This window comes from Antechinus flavipes, chromosome 4 (assembly GCF_016432865.1).
Source record: "Antechinus flavipes isolate AdamAnt ecotype Samford, QLD, Australia chromosome 4, AdamAnt_v2, whole genome shotgun sequence".
Taxonomy (NCBI): Eukaryota; Metazoa; Chordata; class Mammalia; order Dasyuromorphia; family Dasyuridae; genus Antechinus; species Antechinus flavipes.
The window spans coordinates 474,994,495-475,008,532 of record NC_067401.1 but is presented as its reverse complement, the minus strand read 5'-3'; the positions used below and the strand labels follow the sequence as shown (position 1 = coordinate 475,008,532).

At 53.0% G+C, this 14,038-nt stretch overlaps 1 protein-coding gene across 2 annotated transcripts in view; it reads right to left on the bottom strand.

Moving 5' to 3' along the window:
* The window catches only part of EPS15 (epidermal growth factor receptor pathway substrate 15), a 119,529-nt gene that overhangs the window by 13,621 nt on the left and 91,870 nt on the right, over window positions 1–14,038 (bottom strand). For both annotated transcript variants that reach the window (XM_051999712.1, XM_051999713.1), the window contains exons 14-20: window positions 7,759–7,920; window positions 7,170–7,367; window positions 5,253–5,456; window positions 4,210–4,287; window positions 3,297–3,387; window positions 2,827–2,862; window positions 386–522 (exon numbers count right to left, since the gene is read on the bottom strand). In XM_051999712.1, coding sequence (XP_051855672.1) covers window positions 386–522; window positions 2,827–2,862; window positions 3,297–3,387; window positions 4,210–4,287; window positions 5,253–5,456; window positions 7,170–7,367; window positions 7,759–7,920 — 906 coding nt within the window. The remainder of the gene's footprint in view (window positions 1–385; window positions 523–2,826; window positions 2,863–3,296; window positions 3,388–4,209; window positions 4,288–5,252; window positions 5,457–7,169; window positions 7,368–7,758; window positions 7,921–14,038) is intronic.

Sequence of the window (14,038 nt, the reverse complement as noted above, 5' to 3'; positions counted from 1 at the left end):
GCAACTGACCTAGAGTGGAAGCCCTGCCAGAGCCTGAGCTGGGGAGGAGTGATCCCCCGGAAGCTGCTTTCAGGGGAGTTCTCAGGGAGGCTTCTGTGCCAGATGCCTAGAGCAGGCTGGCTACCCGCATCTCCTCCACGGCGCACTGGATTTTGGGGAAACTGCCCAACTTCAGCCAGAGCCACCGAGCACGTGGTCCAACCACAAGGCCTGACAATAAAGTGACGAGCAGCTTTTCTTGTCTGATGCAGACCTGGGCTCTGAAGGCCGTTCCCAATGAGGAACTGCAGGTCTGCCTGGAGGGACATGCTCACTACTTTGATAGTTTGGGGGAGCCCAGGGAGACGCACACAATCTGTCCCTCCGTCCCTTGCCTCCCATTTACCGAGGGGTCGCTGCTGCTGCTGGCTGCCAAGAAGGGGTCCATGTCCGAGGAAGCAAAAAGATCCGTGACTGATGGCTTGAAGAAACAATCGGCTGCAAACGGGTCTGACCCTTTGAAGGGGTCACCTCCGAAGGGATCTAGGGAAATCAGACAGAGGACACAGTGTCAGCAGGGTGGCTGTGCAATGAGACACCTGCCCAGTTGATTTCAGGGAGCCCGTGTGAAACAGGAGAATCTGACCTTCAGGCAGACTTTGGGGAATGGTGCTAGGAGCTCTGCTCCCCAGAGACCGCTGCCATTTGGTAAACGGTTTTGGGTTTGTTTTACAAAAATGATGGGACCAGTCAAAGGCAGACATCTGAGCAGAGCTTGTGCTCTTCCAACCTGCTCATTGGTTGTTCCCAACAAATGGTTAATTCCGACAGCAGCATAATGAGAGCTAAAGAGCTCATTCCTGAGGCTGGCAGAAGGGTGAGATCTTTTTGGGTCCTTTCTCTGGGCTCAGGCCTGAACCTCATGAGATCACATGGGCTGGCTGGAGCTGACCTCTCTCTCCTATGAGACACTGACTCTTCTTTCCAGCGCTGAGACTTTAAGGCTTGTTAAGTCAATGAGAGTTTTGAAAGCGATCTGCCCCCGCCCCTCCAAGATCCACACAATCGTTATGCCAAGAGAAATTCATTATTCTAATACAAATTATTTGGTTAAGATCAGACAAATACAATTTAATGTTTTTCTTCTACTGAATGTAGGTCAAAGCTTACTATTTTTTTGTTTGCTTTTTTCTTTTCTTTTTATTATTATTATTTTATTATTTATTAATAAAAATAAATGTTTTATTTATTATTTTAAAATAATATTTTTATTATTATTCTGTCAGTTATTTCATTGACAGAACAAATGAGTGGGTTACTTTTCAACACTGACCCTTGCAAACACTTCTGTCTAACTTTTCCCTTCCTTCCCCTAGATGACAGGAAGTCCCATACATGTTAAACATGTTAAAGTATACGTTAAATCCAATATATATGTACATATTCATACAGTTCTCTTGCTGTACAAGAAAAATCGGATTTAGAAAGAAGGTAAAAATAACCTGGGAAGAAAAACAAAATGCATTGCTTTTTTTCTTGAGATTTTCCCTTTTGTTATGATTTTTTTCTTGCACAATATGATAAATATGGAAATATATTTAAAAGGATTGTCTATGTTTAACGTGGATCAGATTGCTTACTGTTTGGGGGGGAGGGGAGAGAGTCAGGAAAAAAATTGGAACTGAAAATCTTACAAAAATGAATGCTGAAAACTATCTTTATATGTCAATAGAAAAATAAAATATTATTGAAATTAAAAAAAAGAAGAAAAACAAATGAGTAGACAAAATGATCTGTTGGTACTAGCCCTCTATTAAGCTACAATCCTAGCGATTCATACTTATTTTTAAGAAGTTAATTAAAATGACTAGAAATAAATATCCAGGAGCAGCTAGATGGCGCAGTGGATAGAGCATCAGCCCTTTAGTCAGGAGAACCCAAGTTCAAATCTAGCCTCAGACACTTAACATTTCCTGGCTGTGTGACCCTGGGCAAGTCACTTAACCCCAACTGCCCCAGGGGGGGGGGGGAAAGAAATATCTATAAGAATAGTTGAAAATAAAAACCAAGAAAACAAAAACTACAGTTTTTCTCCCAGGGCCTCACTGACATTTTCCTACCCAGATTCTCATCCTTTTGGTCTCACTTTGCACGTCTGTGTTGGCTAATCACTGCTGAGGTGTTCTGATCACCTCTGTGCTATTATGGCACAGGTAAGAGGGAGACTTCTGAAAGTCCCTCTGATGCAGCTCTCTCAGTTTAACCCTGATATGGAACTGCCATCCCAGCCGTAATGCTAAAGGATGAATGTCATTTTTGAGAAAAGAGTGGCTATTAAATTAGGGAATCTGATTGGAAGTCACCTATGTGTGCCGAAAGGAAAGGGGCAGGAGCAGAAGAGCTCTGGGCCGGTTTTAAAACAGTGAGCAAGAGGAGCCATCCTCCAGCAAGGAACTCCTGCCCCTAACACATACACACACACACACACACACACACACACACACACACACACACACACACTCACACACATTCATACATTCATACATTCATACACACACACACATACACACTCACACACACACACACACACTCACATACATTCATACATTCATAAACCCACCCATACACACATACTCACACACTCATACACCCCCACACACACTCACACTCCACCCCCCACTCACTCACATACACACACTCACACACACACTCATACATTCATACACCCACACACACACTCACACTCACACAAACACTCAAACTCACACACACAATTCACCTCATAACCCAGGTTAAACTAGAGACTGACACAAGGTGATGGGGGTAAACATATAAACATATACTGACCTATTTTCCCAAAAGGATCATCCTTGAAAGGATCCCCTAGAGACAAAAATAAAAAGAAAGCTGTTAAAATACTGTCTGTGCTGCCCCTGAGCCCTCCCTTTCTTGGGAAGCCACCCCCCTCTCCCCGAGCACTGATCTCTGCAGAAAGGAGGAGGAAGGGCTTTAGGGGGATGAAAGGGCACAAGCCCAAGGGCACCCCCAGGTGAGCCCCACCCACGGCAGCCTTTGCAGGCAAACCTCCTGTGCCCTGGCCAGACCAGGGCAGGCTCTGCAGTCTAGGCCCCTACAAACTCCCTCACCTCCTGTGCCCCGGGGCTTTGTGCCTGGCTGCTGCCAGTACCCAAGTGTGCAGGAGAAACCAGGTTTGCATGACTGCACCGATGGCTCTCCCCTCACCACCCCGCCGCCCCGCAGGTGAATGAGTTAACTTTTGCCGGGACCTCGGCCAACAAGAACAAAAAGCTACTTACGCCCAACGAAAGGGTCTGATTGGAAGAAATCCAGGGTCGGTTCCACAGCACTGTCAGACAGGGAGCTCGAGTCTAAACTAAAGAAATCTTCCTAGAAAATATTCAAAAGTATTTGAAAGGAAAGCAAACAGATTTTGATTGGAATGAAACTCATTAAAAACACAAGCGTAGCAGGACAGGGGAGACCCATGTAGATCTAAGGAGGTGAAGGACCTCGCCAACCTCAAAGCTGAGGCCACAGTTTAGGGGCAGCATCACAGGCCTTCGGCCAGACGGGCCTTCAAGACCTCACTGGGCACTCACAGAGCTGTGGGATCAATGCCCGAGGGGTCTTACTGGGCACAAATGTCTGAGGGGGTCTCACTGGGCACTCACAGGGCTGTGGGATCAATGCCCGAGGGGTCTCACTGGGCACTCACAGGGCCGTGGGATCAATGCCCAAGGGGTCTCACTGGGCACTCACAGGGCTGTGGGATCAATGCCCGAGGGGTCTCACTGGGCACTCACAGGGCCGTGGGATCAATGCCCAAGGGGTCTCACTGGGCACTCACAGGGCTGTGGGATCAATGCCCGAGGGGTCTCACTGGGCACTCACAGGGCCGTGGGATCAATGCCCAAGGGGTCTCACTGGGCACTCACAGGGCTGTGGGATCAATGCCCGAGGGGTCTCACTGGGCACTCACAGGGCTGTGGGGCCAATGCCCGAGGGGTCTCATTGGGCACAAATGTCCGAGGGGTCTCACTGGGCATTCTTAGGGCTGTGGGATGGCCACCCAAGGGACTGTGCTGGGTCCCTTCACTTGCCAGGGCAGGCCAAGCAAGGAGCCAAGACCCTATCCAGGGTTCATCTAGATTCAATCCAAGATTCACCCAGAATCTTGCTTTCCCTGAGGAACGGGAGACTCACGCTCACCTTTTCAGGCACTGCCGGAGCCACCCCTTCCTTCTCATCAGCTATCTCAGAGGGAGGAACTTCAGGACTGCTTCTGACCTAAACGAGATCCAAAAGTGACCATGGAGTCTGAAGCGGGGGAGGAGCAGGAGCTCGCGTCCCTGCTTTCGCTGACCCAACGGGCCTCACTATGGTCCAGCAGTCTCTGTGTCCTAATCTGTGAGACGAAGCCTGTGCCGGGCAGGTAAGACCCCTGTGGGGCTCGGAGCCCAAGGCCGGCTCTCCCCAGCGCTGGCAGCCCTCTAGGCCTCGGAGAAGCCGCTGACAGCTCTCCTGCATGGAAATGTTAGCTCTCCTTCCTGCGCTCCGGCGGGGGCTGGACGGAGCCTCCCTGACCATCGCTTCTACAGCCACTCACTGGAGGGTAATTCTAGCAACAGGCAGAGCGGGCCATGAGGGCACTGCCCTCCTCCTGCGCAGGTGAACACATGCCCGGGAGGGTCTCGCCAACTCCTGGGTCCCTGACAACCGCGACTCCTGAGGGGCTGCTGCCCTGGGCCGGCGCCGTGAGCTCCCAGAGCAGGGGCACAAGAGGAATGGCCCCAGGGAGCCATGGGCTCAGAGCGGGCAAGGCTCCCCTGCCAAATGGGGCGCAGGTGTTTGCATGGCCTCCCTCCCAGGTGGCAAAGGCTAGACGGGACTTTGGATAAGATGCTCTGGAGATGCAAGAGTGATGAAGATGAGGAAGGTGATGGGGAGGATGAGGATGAGGAAGAGGATGGGAGAGAATGGAAGTGAGGACGGTGATGGGGGAAGAAGAAAGCGAGGAAGGCAATGGGAGAGGATGAAGACAAGGGGGAGATGAGAGAGAATGAAGACGAGAAGGGCAATGGGAGAGACTGTTGTACCGCACCCCTCCCTCCCCAAGCGTTTCGCAGGGAGCCCAGGATTGTGGGAGGGCCTTTTCTAGCTGAGGGGGGATTCTTCTCCCAGCACTAAGCCGGCCTCGGCCTTCCTCGCAGGCCCCAGACCAGAAATGAGCCCGGGGCTCGGCGCCTCCTCACCGGGGACTCGTGGGCTCCGGACTCGGCTTCAGGGGCGCTCGCCGTGTCCGAGTGCTCATGCAGGTTGGCCGTCTCGCTGCTGCTGTTGCTGAGGCTGCAGTACTCCGAAGCGCCATTGACCAGGCTGCTCTGGGGGCTCCTGGACCACCCCTCTTGGCCGCTGGCGTCGTCCAGCTCCTTCATCTCGGTCAGCCTGGCCTGCATCTGGAGCACAGGAAGGGAGGAACTGGGTCATCAAGGGAAGGGAGAGTGGCCCCTCGTAGCCCCGCAAGCCCTTTGGCCGGGTCCGGCTCGAAGATTCCCAGATTGTTGACGAGGCGGCAAAGGAGCAAGAAAAGCAAAGGCGGGCCGCCGACAGTGGGGAAAGCTGCCAATGGTCGGCTCTGCTCTAACTGGGGACGTTCCCGGGCAGGGGCACTGAGGGTCTGGCCTGGGGCAGGTGCCACTCTGGACCCCCCACTCTCCACAGGTAGCTTTGAGTCTTTCCTCCGAGAGGCAGCATTTGTGGGACGGTAGGACACGACTTCTCCTTCCTGGGCCTTGGTTCCCCAGCCACAGACCGAGAAGGGGCTCGGCGAGACCTCTAAATTCCCCTTCTAGCTTGGAATCTCGTGGGCCCCCAGAGGGCTCCCGGGAGACGCTCCTTGGAGAACCAGCCCCAAGCCTTCCTGTGTTCCTGTGGGAGGCCAGGGACGCTGAGGCCGGCCTTCCGGGGCCTCCCCTTTCCTCCAAGCTTCAGGCCCTACCTTCGACCTGAGGCTCCTCCAGTTCCCCTCCCCTGCCTCGTCCCATTCTGTCACGTTCTGAGCATGCTCCCTCCCCGTGTGGCCTCCCTAGCTCTCCGGTCAGCTCCTCCGGGGCAGCGAGGATCACCCTCATGTCGCCCGGCACAAGGCCTGACAAATGTGGGCGCTTAATAACTGTGCGCTCTGAAACGAGTTTGGTCCTGGGTGAGCGCGTGCCGGAGCCCTGACCATCTGCGCTGCAGGAGCCCCGACCTGGGGCCTTCCTTTCCCGTTACTGCTGTGACTGCTCTCTGTGGGTCACTGCGTCGTCAGTGAATAGGGACGCTCTGTGTGAGCGTGCAGAAAGAGTCACGTGACTCTGCTGGTGCCCTGAGCTTGTGGCCCATTAAGACCCCAAGATCTTTTTGAACAAAGTGCTGGCGAGCCTCGCCATCTCCCCTCAAAGCCTTCCTAGCTCACGTACGAGACTTTACGCTTGTCCTGGTTGGAGTCTGTCTGAGCACCAGCCCAATGAAGCCTTTTTTGTCCCCGAGGCCTCCCCGTGCTGTGACTACTGCTCTGCCAGCTGGGAATCATCCGATAACCGGACGAGCGGCCGTCAATGGCCAGGCGGCCCAGGGCCCCCTCAGAGCCCGCCCCACTGACACGCGAGCCACTGATGCCGACCCCTCAGGAAGAGGATGGCTTCCAGGTGGGGGAGATGGGCCCTCCTGGGCATGCAGGGCTGCTGCCCCACGGCACCGGGCCCCACCCCCACGCTGCGCCCTCAGGTGCCAGGGAGAGTAACAGCACTGCTGCTGCAGGACTCGCGGGACTGAGACTCTCAGGCTGCCTGGCAGGCAGGGCAGAAGGCCAGGGCCCAGAATGGGGGAGCCTCCTGCTCTGGGGGACAGTGCCCCGAGATCCCCACTGTTTGTGTCCCCCTCCGTCAGTCCCCGGCTGCCTGGTCTACATGCAGATGGAGGCCGGGGGCAGGGACAACTCGGCCTGGTCGCCTGCAGGCGGCCTCTTGCTCTCTTCCCCCCTCACCCCCGGCCCTGGGGCGGCCTCCGCCTTCTCAGAGAGGCCGCCCCCGCCTGGAGGGGCCCGTCACAATTCTGTCTCTGCCCTGGGCCCGCTGGCAGACGAGGCTTGGGCCTGGTCCCTGAGCCCAGCCCCCGCCCAGCCTTACCGAGGTGACCTCCAGCTGGGACTCGTGCAGGTGCTGCTGCAGGGGCCCCAGCTGGGCCTTGCCCGCCTCCACGCTCTCCTCCAGCTCGGCCGTCTCCCGCTGCAGGCGGCTCAGCTCCTCCCGGGCGCTGGCCAGCTCCTCCTCATAGGTGGAGATCTGGGATTCCTGGCTGGTTAATTCAGCTTTCAGAGAGGAAATCTGGACGTTGGGGAAAGGGAAGGAAGGAGGCAAGGGAGGAGGCAAAGAAAGAAGGGAGAGACGATTTACTGGGTCCTTTCCAAAGGGCAGCTCACCCGGCGCGGAGGTGGACAGCGCGGACGTGACCCGGTCTGGCTCTGCCCCGGGGCCTCCCAGCGCTCTCCTCCCTGTACCACCGGCTGCCTCTCGGGCACCCAAGCGTGATCCAATGCGTGGCCCAGGCTGGGGAGGGGGGTGGCAAGCAGGGCAAAGGCTCAAGAGCCGCCTGCCCTCGGCCCCTTCCCGTCCCAGCAGGTTCCCCACCGCTGCCCTGGAGCCAGGCCCTGCTGCAGCCGCGCCCCGGCCCCCGGAGGGCACAAGGGAGGCCTGGCACCGGGCACCCCGCACTCACCAGGCGGGCCTCCTGGGCACACTGCTGCCTGACGTCGTTCAGCTGCTCCTCCAATGTGGCCTTCTGCTCATCCAGCCCGTTCAGGATCTCCTGCACTTCCTGCTTCTGGGCCTGCAGCTTCTGCAGGGTGGAGCTCTCCCTCTTGACTTCATCTTGAAGGTCCTAAAACAAAGGCAAACATGGCATCTTGCCCGCTTTGGCAGAAGGGGCGCCCAGCAGAGGGCCGCTGCTCCCAGCCCCACGGCCTCCTGGGGGCCAGACCCCCCATCAGTGAAGCACCACCAAGGGGCCATCAGTGGGCACCAAGTTCACTAACGTTCCGAGGCCGCCGCAGGCTGTGAAATGCCCCCCCCCCCACCGGGACGACATTCGAGGCTCCGCAGCCCATTTGGTCTCCCCGCCTCCCTGAGCCGGCGCCATCCCCCGCGCCACAAACATAGCCCACGGAGCGAGGCTCGAGTGGGAGCCCAATGCGCAGAGGCCGCAGACAGGACGATTCCAGCCACCATCTTCAAGGTGTCTCCTAAAGTCGCCGCCTCTGAATGGGCGCTCCCTCCTCTGGCCTGAGCCACATACTTAACAAGGAAATAAAAATCTTCTCATCTCAATTCAAACAATCCAGAACTGATGGTTTCAAGTAACAAGCACCTCCGGAACATGGGGTCCCAGCCGCATCTGGGAACTCTGAGAAAATTACCGGGATAACTGTTACTCCGACTGGTTTTCTTTGCACTCCGACCAATTTCACACGTAACGAACATGGCCGAGATGGGTCCCAGGCCTGCCCAGACTGGCTGCCCGCGAGGGCCAGGAGCAGACCCACGAAGGGAACAACGCCCGGGCTGGAAGATGGCTTCGCCAGTTCTTGCACTTTAACGTTACCCGTTGCTGACACGTTTAGTGTTTACAAAATGATGGAAACTAAAACCCGAAGCTGAAAGAAAACCACTTGGCTTCTGGGCGGCCACGGCCTCTTCCTGAGGGAAGGAGTTGGGCGGGCCAGACACCCCGACTTCGACGGCTTCTACTTTGTCTTCCCCGTGTCAGTGGCCGAGCACACAGCAAGTGAATGAAGAACCCGCGCGTGTCAGGTGGACTCGTGCGAGACGGGCGGTCCCATCGCGAGAGCGACCCAGAGGGCGAGGGAAGAGCGGGCTGGATGGCTCCCTCTGACCCTCTGTCCTTACGGCCCCTGTGGCTGGACATCATGGCCCACAGTGGTCTCGGGAGAATCAGAATCACAACCGGCATCAGGGACCGGAGAAGGAGGCGAGCCACAGAACCAGAGGAAGCAGCCGGGGGCGGGAAGGCCTCCCGCACGCGGGCTCCTCCCTGAAGGATCAGATCCCAGAAGGGAGGCCTGCCATAACTGAGTCCACCGAGCACGGCCCACCTCTGGCCCCGATCCTGTCTTCCATGCTGGGAACCCTCACCAGCCTATCTACCCACCTGGCAAGGGTCGGCTCAAGAGCTGTTTCCTGTAAGAACCAGAGAAGGCGGGTGGCGTAGACAGAGTGGCGGCAGGAAGGCCCGGTTCCACTCCTGCCTTGGAGAGATCCCATCTGTGGTCCCGAAACTCAGTCAACCATATGTCCATATAAAGCATCCACTATGTGCCACGCCCTGGGGATGAGTCTCTCCCTCTTCTTAAAGGAGGGAGGAGACGGTGCAAAGGCACAGCCTCAGGCGGTCTCCAGCACTGCCTTAAGCTTTTCTGGGCAGCCGCCTTACTGAAGTGTCCTCCACTAGGACTCTGGTCCATGTCCTTCACAAGCTCACAAGGTGAGGGCCATCCATGGTGGCCTTCCTCCATTTCCCTACTTCCCGGACACTGCAAACATACCAGCAGAGAGGAAGGAGGGAAACGGGCATTAACTGGGCACCTATGACATGCCAGACACTATGCTAAGTTCTTTAGAAATGCTCCCAGCAAAACTGTCAGGGACACCCAGCTACAACATGTCTGAAGCTGCATTTGAACTCAGGCCCAGGCCCGGGGCTCTACCTACTGTGCCACCTAGCTGCCCATCACCAAGTGCTAGTGTCAGTCGATCTGGCTGCAAACCCTGCCTCTGCTCCACTACCCCTCAGGCTCGGGCAAGTCACAGCATCCCCTGGGTCACATCTTCCTCATCTGCGGAAGGGGCTGATGAGTCTGGAGCAGGGGTACCCTCAGTACCCTCATGGGTCAAATTTGGCCATTTCTGGGAAAGCCCCCAAGTTAAGAATGGTCCTTGTGTTTTAAAATAAAGTGTCGTAACAGTTAGAAATGTAAAAATCATTCTTAACTCGCTACTGCACAGAAACAGGGAGAAAGGCCAGAAACGGCCCCCAAAGTGTGTTGGTTGGGCCGGCTGCAGAGCAATGATCCCATGGGCCTGTGACACAAAGAAAAATTTTTAAATGGCCTCACAAAAAAGTCAAGCAGAGAAACAACTGCTTTCCGGAGTGAAATCATGAGCTGCGCAACAACTGTTGCTGCTCTTCGGTCACCTCAGTCCCGTCCGATTTTGCATGACCCCATCTGGGGTTTTCCGTGGCAGAGACGCTGGAGTAGTTTGCCATTTCCCTCTCCAGCTCATCTGACAGATGGGGAGACTGAGGCAGACAGGTTTAGTGACCTGTCCAGGGGGGATGGCTGAACAAACTCTGCTGTGGGAGTACTGCACTATAAGAAACAAGAGACATCACAAACACCAAGAAGCAGGGGAAGTTTTCTACAAACCGGTGCAAAGTGAAGAAAGCAGACAGAGGTAAGCGGTAGAAGCTATGACAATGGCCACGTAAATAGAAGAGCAACTGCACTAAATGATGGTGCTTGGACCTGGCTCCGGTCTCCCTCCTGCAGGAGGCCCTTCCAGTTCCAACACTAGCTCGAACCTCCTGCTACGGGTACTTTCCTATACATACTCAGTCTGTGAGGCAAGCCCTAGCAGGTGCCCGGCCCTCCCCAAACGGCTCCCTTCTTTCTCCCGGTGACCCCAGCACTAGCACACACCTGACTCGTACAAGGCGATTACTAACTACTTGCCGACTGACTGATGGGAAGGCGCTTCTCTCCTGCTTTACAGAATGAGATTCTATACAAGATCAAACTTTTTCAACGTGCTGGTTACAGAGAGAACTCTTTTATCCCTTCTCTTTTTTCCTCTTTGTTAAAAGGGATGAAAGTAAAAAGAACCTACTTATACAAAACTATTTGTAGCAGCTCTTTTTGTTATGGCAAAGAAATGGAAATCAAGGGGACGTCCGCCAATTGGGGAATGGCTGGTATATGGATGAAATGGAATATTACTGTGCCCTAAAAAGTGATGAGCAGAAAAGTTTCAGAAATCTGCAAAGATAAGAAGTGAGCAGAACCAGAACATTGTACACAGTACAGATCAACCAGGAATGGCTTAGTTATTCTCACCATTTCGATGATCCACGATAACCTCAAAAGACTATCTGCTTCCAGAGAAAGAACCGGTATGTGAATATAGACAGAAGCATATTACTTTTCACTTTCTTATGTGTTGTTTGAGTCTTCGTGACAAATGGAAAAAATGGAAATGTTTTACATTTACAACTTACATTAGATCGCCCGCCATGTCTGGGAATGGGGAAGGGAGGGAGAAAGGGATAGAATTTGAAATTCAAAACTTGTTCTTATATGTAATTGGTGGTAAAAAGAAAATATTTTTTTAAAAATAAAAAGGACAGTTCTCTGGGAAGGAAGATACACTGAGAAATATTGGAGAAGTTAAGACAAAAGATATTTGTATTTCTATACAAAGCATGTACACACAGTTTTCTAAATGTCAGATGTGACTGTGTTGCCTTCACACAGGGAAAGAAAAGTTCTAATATAGTTATAGCTTGAAAGTGTAAGAGTAATCAGCAAAAACCTGGAAAAGTCATCTAATCTTCTTAAGAAATAAACAGGTACTGCGCTTTCCCACACAAACTGAAATAGTGGTTTTTTGTGTGTAGAAGATAGCTGATCCAGCTCAGGCATTAACCTGTGTGGACAGTGGTCTCCCCACCCCCAGAATCCCTTGTCCATGGACTAAGGGCAGGAGTTCAGATGGGCCCCTGACTAATGGGGTCACTTCTCCACAGCTCCCTCTCCCTCCCGAGATTAGAGACTCATTACACTTATGTGTGTTCCTCTCTGATCTAGCAGCTGCATCTGCAGTAAGAAGCATCTCAGTGACTGTCACGGGACTTCACGGGAACAAGGAGAAGGAAGAAAAACCTAATTATCTAAGAAAGCTGAAAGTGGATCTGATGACTGGGGGGAGGAGGGGAGTGTCATATGAAAGCTTATAACAATCAGCGCTTCTTAAGTCCTTTTTTCTGAGAGTGAGAGAATTCTCACCCCTCCCCATCAAATATTAATTAACATGACTCTAAGCCCACGAGATTTTCACCTATTGAATACAGAGAAATTGGGGAGCCAAAGAAAACCAAAATCTGTTGAGAGAAGCTAGAATACATGTGCTAACAGGAAAAGATTCAAGTTGCTTCCAAAATGATTCAGAAGCCCAACCACATGGCAAAGAAACTTCTAAAGCAACATCTACATAATGACATCCTCTGATTATTTTTAATCCTCCTTATTCTGGGACAAATTCTCTGATCCTGACATGAAGCAGAGAGAGCAGATGCGTACATTTCCCTCCTCAGATCTGTCTGTGTGGGGCAAGTCACCTTAGCAACCACCAGCACAGACCACCCCTCTTCCCCCTTGTTCCTAATCGTCAGGGCTGACAAGTGCATCCTTCCAGAGGGAAGGCTGCAGGATGGGGCCTGGCCTAGATAGGCCTCTGGCCTGTCCTGCTCCAGTTCTTCCAGCTCAACCCCCAGCTTGGCCGCCCGTGACATCCTCCACAAAAGAACAAGAATGACTAGGGTGAAAACAACCTGCCACGATGCAAAAGCAGCCAATAAAAATGGCTCCATGGACGACCTACAGGGACTGGGGTGGGGGCAGGGCAGAATTCTTTCTGCTATTGGGGATTTGTAAAGGGAAATGAGTCTCCCATCTGGAGAAGGCTGAACACCTGCCACATTCAGGCGGGAAGCCTCTGAGAATTCAGCAGGCCCGAAGTGGGCTGCTGGGAAAGTCACCGCTGACCCTTCTCAAAATGGAAGTGAGGCTACGGCCCTGAAGCTTCAACATCCCTACCTGGGGCCATGTAGTATGGCAGCCCGGCCTCTATCCTGCACCCTCCGGCCCCGCTGACCCAGGGCCCACCTCCCACAGCGGCTGCACGGCTTACCTTCATGCTCACCGCGCTCCCCCTCCTGCTGGAGGCCTTCCCTCTCCCGGCCTGGGGATGACCAGGGCCCACTTCTCCCCACTCTGTCTCTCCCACGGAGGGCCCGGTCATGTTTTTGTCTGTGCTGTTGTTGTCCCCAACAGTTTGCACGTGCCTGGTCCGAAGCGAGCCCTAATTAAACGCCTGCTGACTCACTGACCTGCCCATGGCTGCAGCCTTAGGTTAAGGGAAGGAGTCGGGACTCGACCTTTGAAGCCATACCCAGCACCCATTCTTTCCTCTCTACCAAACCAGTCTGAAAAGCTGCTGGTGGTCTCATCCTGAAGCACCCTTGAGTGCTCATGCCCCCACAAAGGGGGCTGAGCATAGGGTCTTGCCTTTCCCAGGCATGAGAGGAGGGTAATGGCAGATGGAAGTCAATGTCTCTTCTTCCTCTAGAAGAAAACTGATTTAAATGTTTCAATACTTGACCCACCTGTGCAAAAAGGTTTTTAGTGCCCTTTTTCTAGTGGCAAGGAACTGGAAACTGAGTTCTCTCACTTGGGAAATGGCTGAATAAGTTATGGTATAGGAATGTTATGGAATATTATTGTTCTTTTTTTTAAAGTTACATGTTGAATTTACTATATGCTTAAAAGGAAAAGCAAAATATACATAAGAAATTCACATACAATCTCCTATTGAGCAAAAACATTCATTTTACTTGATAATTAAGGTTAGAATAAAAAATATTCTTTAGGGCCCCTTTTCCCTTCTAATGCCACATTTTTGGCATTTCCTTTTTTTTTTTTCAAGCTTTGTTATTTTCGAAACATATGCATAGATAGGTTTTAACATTCACCCTTGTGAAACCTTATGTTCCAAGGAATATTATTTTTCTATAAGAAACCATCAGCAGGATGATTCCAGAAAGGCCTGGAGAGACTTATATGAACTGATACTGAGCGAAATGAGCAGGACCAGGAGATCATTATACACGACAACAGCAAGATTAGACGATGATCAATTCTGACGGA